This window comes from Brassica rapa, chromosome A03 (assembly GCF_000309985.2).
Source record: "Brassica rapa cultivar Chiifu-401-42 chromosome A03, CAAS_Brap_v3.01, whole genome shotgun sequence".
NCBI lineage: Eukaryota > Viridiplantae > Streptophyta > Magnoliopsida > Brassicales > Brassicaceae > Brassica > Brassica rapa.
This window is the reverse complement of record NC_024797.2, coordinates 35,599,397-35,609,136: the sequence shown is the minus strand read 5'-3', so window position 1 is coordinate 35,609,136 and position 9,740 is coordinate 35,599,397. Positions and strand designations below refer to the sequence as shown.

General features: G+C 29.1%; 1 protein-coding gene across 1 annotated transcript; it reads left to right on the top strand.

The window, feature by feature from the left end:
• The first annotated feature begins 557 nt into the window (after nucleotides 1-557).
• On the top strand, nucleotides 558-1,233 carry LOC103849681 (ferredoxin, leaf L-A). Its single transcript, XM_009126406.3, has one exon. The coding sequence runs from the start codon at nucleotides 627-629 to the stop codon at nucleotides 1,149-1,151; it is 525 nt and encodes a 174-aa protein (XP_009124654.1). The 5' UTR covers nucleotides 558-626; the 3' UTR covers nucleotides 1,152-1,233.
• The last annotated feature ends 8,507 nt before the right edge of the window (nucleotides 1,234-9,740 follow it).

Genomic DNA, 9,740 nt, shown 5'->3' with positions numbered 1-9,740 from the left:
AACTTGGTTAAACTAGGTTCAAAGTATTACAAAGTTGTACTTCGACAATGGTACAACTTAGTAAAACTGTGTACTAGTTTTATCAACTCGTGCAATCGTTGGTAAAACTGTATAACTAGGTTATAGTTTTACCAAGTTGTACCTTGACAAATGTACAACTTGGTATAACTAGGTTCAACTTGGTTTTTAGTTTTACTAAAATTCAAATTCAAATTTTGAATTTGATACCTAAAATTCAAAATTTAAATTTTCAATTGAGGAGGGAAAACGTAAGGGCAAAATTGGAAATCTCATATTTCACTAAGAGTAGAGAATATGTTAGAATTTGTAAGAGTATGCCAGAATATTTTTTGCCTCATTAAGAGTATCTGAGATTATTACTCGTATAACTCGCCTCAACAAGATAGCGCAGTGTGTTAAACACAATTACACACACAAAAAGGAAACAAATCACTATTCACCAAATGAAAGACGATAATCCAATAATCCACACGTTAAGCGCCACGTGGAAGATAGGATTCCACAACCATTTCACCTTTTTAATCTTCTTCACACTCTCCACACCATTTCCACAAGCCATACATAACTCACAAAGAAACCATCTCAAGTCTTCTGAGCACATAAAAATGGCCTCAACAGCTCTCTCAAGCGCCATCGTCGGAACATCCTTCATTCGTCGTCAAACAGCTCCTATCAGCCTCCGCTCCCTCCCCTTAGCCAACACTCAATCCCTCTTCGGTCTCAAATCAGGCACCACACATGGTGGATGCGTCATCGCCATGGCTACATACAAGGTCCAGTTCATCACTCCTGAAGGAGAGCAAGAGGTTGAGTGCGACGACGACGTCTACGTCCTTGACGCTGCTGAGGAAGCCGGAATCGACTTGCCTTACTCTTGCCGTGCTGGTTCCTGCTCGAGCTGTGCAGGTAAAGTTGTGTCTGGATCTGTTGACCAGTCTGACCAGAGTTTCCTCGATGATGACCAGATTGCGGAAGGATTCGTTCTCACTTGTGCGGCTTATCTTACTTTCGATGTTACCATTGAGACCCACAGAGAAGATGACATTGTTTTAAACCAAAGCTCCACAACATGCTTTGATGGTTTCATAATCATTGTCTTTACATTTTGGGTTGAGTTTGTTGCTACTTAGTAAAATCTATTGTTGTCTGTTGTAATTGATCTTGGTTTGGCCCACCTTTTGGTAATATCAATGGATAACTGTTTAAAACTTATGATCACGCGAATTCGGGAAAACTTTTGATGCAATCCAAACTTAAACATTTGAAAATACAGTTTCTTTGATGATTGTATTTTGTGGTGCACCTTCGATGAAATTTTAACATTGTCTTTATTTTATTCATTTATTGGGTGAAAGAAAATATGTTATTTTTAGGGTTAATTTACCAAATAGCCAATTTTTGAATCATAATTAAGTATATAGCATTGATTTTGACATAATTAAACCAATAACATTTAACACAAGATCTATCTGGTTATACCCTTTTTATTTCCAAGTAACCAGTGAGCTAAAAAAAAGAAGAGATGACATTGTCACTTACATACATGGCTAGGGGTAAAGCAACGGTGGTCATTAGAAAGATGTCACATAATTATATACTGATCTGAATTAATGGTGCCGTATGTGAAGTTTTATAGATGCAAACATAATTTAAGGAAGACAAAGAGAAAGCACGATGGAGACATCACCGATAACGTTAGTTTCAATGTATAAAAAATAGTATAGAACATGTACGAATAGTATAGAATAGAAGGTCAATTTCATTAACATACGCTCATTTATGTTTTTACTGCCTACATTTTTCACTTTAGGCAGAAATGTATGGATACAATACAACATTGTCACATTTAATGATGTATTCCATTTATTTACACCGTAAGTTTACTTCATGTTGTTTTTCTTACCGCATAAAAAACTTAAATGTTCTATTTCATATCACCAAAATAGCATAGGACACCAACTCCATCTCAATCCTTATAATCTTGATACTAAATCTTATCCCAACTCCTAAATACTAAATCTTAGAATTTAATGAGTAAACTCTAAACTTAAATATAAACTCTAAACTCAAATATAAACCATAAACCCCAATATAAACTCTAAACCAAATAGAATAGAATAAAATAAATAACATAGTACATATTGGTACAATTATGAAATGTCTATGATTGCATGGAAGAAGTTAATGCTGACCCAACCCTCTCATTTTCTAAATACTAAATCCTAAACCCTAAACCCTAATCACTAAACCTTAAACCCAACTATAAACCCTAAACCAACCTCATCCCAATCCCTCTAACTAAATTTTATTCCAACCCACCCGACCTGCACATATTTAACCCTACACCATAATCACTAACCCTAAAACATAATCACTATACCCTAAATCCAAAAATAAACCATAAACCCAAATAAATTGAAATAAAATAAATAGTATAGTACATATGAATAAAATTATGAAATGTGTATGATTACATAAAAAAAAGGTTAATGATGACTTCAATCTCACCCCCACCTTCTAAATACTTAACCCTAAACTTTAATCACTATACTCTAAAACCAAATATAAACCGTAAACTCAAATATCAAATCTGAAAATAATACATAATATTCTATTTGCCAAATAGAATAGAACAAAACAAATTATAATACATAATATTCTATTTGCCAAATAGAATAGAACAAAACAAATTGTATATTGCAACTGTTTTGTCTTGCCTTCCTCAACGGTTTTCGTCTTCATTGGCCTTGATTATGTAGTCCGGGTCTTGCCTTCACTTCATCGCCTTCCTCTTAGTTGTGACTATAGTTTCTCCACCCACTTCTTCAATGATTTAAGTGTCGCCATTATGAGTCACGTGATATTAATTAATTTTTTCCTAAAGAGTCTGTATGTGAATCAAAGTAAGCCGCGATTGAATGTTTATAATTATTAATTTATTATTTACCAGTCGGTTGCACATGTGAAATACAAGGGTATGATGGCAATTATATATTGTATACGGTATATTCTTACTCTTTAGGTAAAGTAGCAAGATAGTGAATTATTAATTTTTTTTGCGTCATACAATGCAAATTCCCTTTTTTTCTTTTTAACACCGGAGAGTTATTTTTTTTCAACACTTGTCAAATTATTGATTACATCACCATATAATATATATATAGGGAAATTGAGCTGTATAACCATCAAACAAATTATAATTCAATGGCTAACCAAAAACTCTACATCACTTATACACTTGCCTCTTATACATAATATTGCTATATTGCCCTCACATACAACCAACCGGTTGAAACCTGCAAGAAAAAAATAAAGAAAAGTTAATAATAATAATAATGCTCAAAAGTAACATGTGGCCTTTGAAAATCACACATTTTCTCACATGTGCTTTATTTTGGTAACTTTATTTTGGCAACTTTACAGAAGGTGAAATTCTTCTTCCCAGATTTTTTCTTGAATTGATTTCTTCTCACAAGAAGAACAATCAATTGTGGTAAAAAAGAGGAATCGACGAAGGCGTAGACGGTGAGAACACGCACCAACTCTTTCATTTTTTCCTCCTTCTCTTAACTCAGTGATTCTCACAATCATGCTTTTGTTTTCATATTGTTTTTGTTTTTAATCTTGCAAATGAGATTGAGATTATCGCATCAGAGTTAGATCCATGATAGATATCCACTAGTGAAGAATAACGACGGCAGATCTGTAAAGTGTCGCTGTGTCAGAAAAAAAGAGAGGAGATGGAAACGATCTCTATATGGTGGTAAAGAATAATGAGAGTAGGCCAAATGAATGTGTATCAGCATGTCTAAGAAAGAAGAATTGAAGAAGATGAACTCTCCGTCTATACTATATTTGGTGAAATTAATAGTATAGTATATATTCTTTAAGGTAGCTATTTGTGTAAGGATACCATACTATTTGAGACAAAATGATATACTATTCCTTAAAATGTAATAACATGCCATGTTTTCAAATTTGATAGTTATTTTCACTGTCATTTTGTGTGATTGATTGTAATATGAAATTCATTTTTTTTTTAATGTTGAACAAATTTGATTATTTGGAATATTCATTATTACCAATTCTAGTTTAAAATCTAAATTCTATTATTTAGAGGAATGGTGGTGACGTTGAGGTTTGCATTAGATTTTGAGATTTGGGTTTATATTTTAGGGTTTTAGGTTTATATTTGGGTTTAGGATTTAGTGATTAGTGTTTAGGGTTTAGTAATTTTGTTCTTAAACTTGGTCATTTGGCAAATGTAAATGGAGTGGACCAGTACTTCTATACTATTTATAGAGTATCCATACTATGTCGTATACATTGAGAAAATTGACAACATATTATATAGATTTTGTTTTGGTTTATACTTTAGTTATTAGGGTATAGATTTAGTAATTAGGGGTTAGATTTAGTAATTAGGGGTTTGTATAGGGTTTTAGTATTTAAGTATGTGAGTAGATTTTAGTGTTTAGGGTTTATATTTGGGTTTAAGGTTTAGTGATTAGGGTTTAGGGTTTAGTAATTTCCTTCTTAAACTAGAGTTTAGGGTTTATTTGTCATGTCTTCAAATTTGATATTTCTCTTCTATGCCCTTTTGTATGATTGCTCGTAATATAAAACTAGATTTTAACCCGCACACCCGTGCGGATAACATTTCATTTATAAATATAAAATTTTTATATTATTTTGTATATAATAATTTATGATAATATATTGATGTCATTTTAATAAGTAAATAGATGATATATTGTTCTAAATATTAAAATTTAACATATGTTAACAATTTTATTTTTTGTGAAAATTATTACATAATATATGAATATTAATCATTTTAAAAGGTAAATGATATTTTGGTCACATTAAACAGTGAATGATATTTTATTTATTTATATTAATGAAAGTATTTTTTTTCAAAATATAATAGTTTACCAATTCAACATAATTTTAATATGTTTGCAAAAAACATCACAATTTTAATATGTAATTCATTAATTAATTCTATTTTAATATAATGTAGAATATACTTATAAAATTAGAAAAAAAATTCATTATTTTGTTTATAATAAATTTTTATTAAAATTAATTTATAATAATATTGTACTACTAATTGCGAAATTAATCAGTGCATTAATGAAAATAATATTTAAATTTTTAAAAAGATTTTGTTAGATTTTTTCTCAACAGATTTTGTTATTCCTAAAACTAAAATTTAAATTTATAGTTAAAATGGATTTGTTATTAATATCCTTATAATTATTTAGAAATGTTATACATTAAATAAACTAATGTAAACAATAAAAAAAATATTTGAGTATATGGACCTAAACTTCTAGTATGACTATTTTGTAGTAGATAAAAATTGTACTTCTCTTTTAATAGAGAAGATTAGTTTCATTCAAATGTTCGACAATGTTAGGGTCATGTCTAGTTCAAAAACGTCTTTTTCATCAACGAGTACTTTTATTTCTTTTCGTACTATTTTACATATGGTGCTCAACTAATATAAATAGAATAAACATTTGTATACTATTTCGCACAATGTCCATACTATGTATGTATAGTACTTGAAAATATTAGGGGTTGTGTTTAGAGTTTGGGTTTAGCATTTAGTAGCTAGGGTTTAGGATTTGAGTTTAGGATTTAGTGGCTAGATTTGGATTTGGATTTAGGATTTAGTGGCTAGGGTTTAGAGTTTAGTAATTAGGGGTTGGGTTTAGAGTTTAGTATGATATTTTCCATCTTTATATAGTATTGTTTAATATCAAAAAATATTATATATATTTTTCATATTTTAATTTTATTTTAAAATTATAAATATATAATATAGTTTATATTTGAGTTTGGGTTTAGTGATCCATTTAGGGTTTAGTATTTAAAATTTGGAGTTAGATTTAGGTTTATATTTGAATTTATGGTTTATATTTGGATTTAGGGTTTTGTGATTAGGGTTTAAGGTTTAGTGTTTAAAGATTAGTTTCAGATTGAGATAAGTTTTACTATCTAGATTTAAAGGTTGATGTATAATTAATATTCTATATTATTTCGGTGATATGAAGTAGAATTAATGAAATGTTTGTGGTTATTATGTATGTGATGTGGGTGTATTATCTTCCTTTTGTTGGTGACAGTTTGCATTAATTATTGGTCACACTTGGATTTTGTCAAAATCATTTCTACATCTTTAAGTCACCGGCAACTTGTATGAATCAAGGGTAAAACCAGTGGAAATGAAGCACAATTGTTAGATAATACATTATGTCAAAATCAGTGCTCTGCACTTAATTTCTTTCCCAAACTTGGTCATTTCACAAATTCACCTTAATATATATCCTATATGGATAATTTGTAAATTACTCCATTAACAGTTTAAAATTTGAAAATTACATCTTCTATTTTTTTTTTTTTGAAAACTACACTTTTAAAAATGTGAATTAGCATTTTTACCCAAATTAGATATTTCAATAATTGAAATATAAATTAGAAATGAAAATTTGTAAGAATAATAATATTATAATTATTTATATTTAAGATAAATATGTGTGTTGAGATAAATATGTTATTTATCATTTAAAATTTTACAATAACAAAGATAATATAAAATAAAAAATGATTTGTTTTGACTTTATCATGAATTTAATTTTACTTTCCTATAAAAACATAACTATTGTTGGAATAAAATAGAAGCAGAATTAGAAATTGGAATCTGATTCATGAATCAACAAACTTCTTAATGAAATGAGAGGAACAACCTGTGAAACTAGAGAAATAAAAAAATTCAGAAATGGAGGATACGGAGAAGAAGACGTTGTTTTGAGGTATTTTATTTTTTTCCAAATAATAAAAAATTTAAGATATATTAAAAATATATTGTGTAGTCACTTCACAGATTTGACTTTAAAACCGTTAACTTTACATATAAAACAATTAGGAATCGAAAAATATTAAGATTAGACAATTTGGTAAAATTATATATACATAAGTGTAGTTTTCCAAAAACTTAGACAATGGTGTAGTTTTCAAAGTATAATTTTATTTGAGTGTATTTCTCCAAATTTTACCTATATTCTATTACATATTTAGAACAGTTTTTTTTTTCCATTTATCTTTCACATACAACACATTTATAAATTATTATGAGATAACTATATGTAGAGCAGTTTTACCCATTTATCTTTCAGATTTAACACATTTTTATATTATTTAAGTAGTTTTTTGGGAAATTACCACAAATACCACATTCATAATGTCACCTTTCATGTTTAAACTAATCATTTTTACCCTTACTTTTAATGAATGGTAAAAAACACTTATACCCCTATGGTTAACCAATCTAGACTTAGGGTTTAGAGTTGAAGAGGGTGGAGTATGGTTTTTGGAATGTGAAATTTAGGATTCTATAAATATATAAATAAATACGTAAAAAAATAAAAATTTTTTTATTAAAATAGTTTCAAACATAATTTTCGATTTTCAAAAACAAATTTTGAAAAAAATAAAAACAATTTCGACAAAAACAATTTATAAAAAAGTTCGAATTTTTAAAAGTATAATTAGAAAACATAAAAAAATATTTGTTCTTTTTATTTGTTCTTTTTATTTTTTATTTTATTTAAATAATGATTTATTATATATATAGATAACAAAAGAGTCTTTTGCCACTTAATAAAAAAAATATTTTTGAAAATGTCCCTTTAGTGGTGGTAAAGATGAAAATTGGTACCATGAAAGTGGTAAACATAAAATTTCCCCTAGTTTTTTAATGTAGTGATTAATAAATCTTCAACTAAACTTAAGCTTCATCCAATTACTATCTATATTATTATTTGGAAATTGATAATTCGTATTCAAGTTCTTATGATAAAAGTTAGATTGTTTAAGTCTTTGATACCCTTGATGAATAGTTAAGTTAGATTATTGATTATAAGTTAATACAATTAAAGTGGTGGCCAAAAATCAAAAAGAATTTTGAATATCTTAAATTAGATAATTTATTAAAATTTGATATAATTAAAAATATAATTTTAAAATAAAAAGATTTTTTTTTGTATGTATACAGTGTTATTATCCAAAAATATATTTCAAGTCAAATATAAATAATAAAATGCATAATTAATAATCAAGTAAAATTTTTAGTTTTATATAATTGAAAACAGAATACCGAGTGATTTAAAATATTTATTTATTAATAATGAATGTAATGTATAATTTTAAAAAAGTTTAATGCAATGTATAATATATATTTCGTTGATAGAAATTTTCAGAAATAAATAATTTGATATACAGTTTAATTTATTTTAGAATATAAACAATGTTTTGTTATGAAAATCTTTAAATTAGTAAAGCATGTATTAATAAACAATTATAAGATGAATATGTCTGCATGTGTCGATACAACATATAGTTATCTTTATTTGCACATTTGTTTTGAAGTTCAATTTTTTCCAAACTTTAAATTTAGAATTCTTATTTTATTATTTTTAATCGAGCCACAAAAACCGAAAACTACTTTTTAGATTCTTCCATTAATTATGAATATCAGAAAATATAAGCCAAACCAAATGAGAACAAGCAACAAGATACACAAAATATAGGTAAAAGAAAGGAGGTTTTTAACTCTAAAAATAACTGAACCAAGTAGAGATGTAAGTAGTGACATTCAGACTGTTCCGCTGTGCTCTAGATAGAGGGTCTAATCGACTGTGAATGGTGTTCTGAATGTCAAGAGTCAAAGCTAAGGTGGAACAAGAGGTAGATGCATTGTATCGAGTGTTTCTTTCTTTTCAGAGCAAATAGAGATAAGCCTAAAAGACTAATCTCAAAATGAAGGCAAAGTTCTTGTTGGGAGATGGGTTACTCAACCATATCACCACATCATCAAACATCCATGGAGGAATAAGATTGGCACGAATAGTAAAGAACGACCAAACCTGATGACTAAAGGAGCAGTCAAATAAGAGATGAGGCTGAGTTTCATCAGCTCTGCTGCAATGGAGACAAGTCGATGGAACCGACATACCCCATCTGATTAAGATATCCCGTGTATGAAGTATATATGTTTAGGTATTGATTCAGATTTTTTAAGGTGATTCCATGTATCTTTTGTTGAAATTTTTTGGAGGGTAGCTTATCACCAATGGTCCATAGATAAACATCATCCTCTAACTCATGATTTATTGTATCTGGAGGAGGAAGACGGTCTTTGAGAAGGATAATGATAGGGTGTCTGGTCCAAAGTATAGAAATGGTCCAGCTGCCACCATCTAAAGCCTCTTGAACTATTGCATGAGATCCCTATGACTCTTGGTCCCGCCGGACCAGTGAGGTCCATAAGCAGTCTCAGCGATGTCCAATTGTCCTTCCAAAATCTGCAAGTTATACTAAAGCCAACATCACAAAAGATAAAGGGCCGATCTAGAGTTCAGAGCTTACATAGACTTCTCCATAGCCAACTACCCAAAGCTTAAGCATCCAAGTCCCAAAAGCAGGATGATCCGATGTTGTGAATGCAAATCGATGAGACATAAATTGTGTCCCCTGAGGCCAAAATAAGCCAGATCAGTTTAAGGCGATAACCTTGTTCCAAGACAACAATCTCCTTAGTCCAGGCCCACTATTTTCTTTAGGAGTGCATACTAAAGACCAACTTATTTTTGCTCCTTGAACTGAATGTGGAATCCCTTTCCATAAGAACGCATTGCAGAAATGCTCAAGTT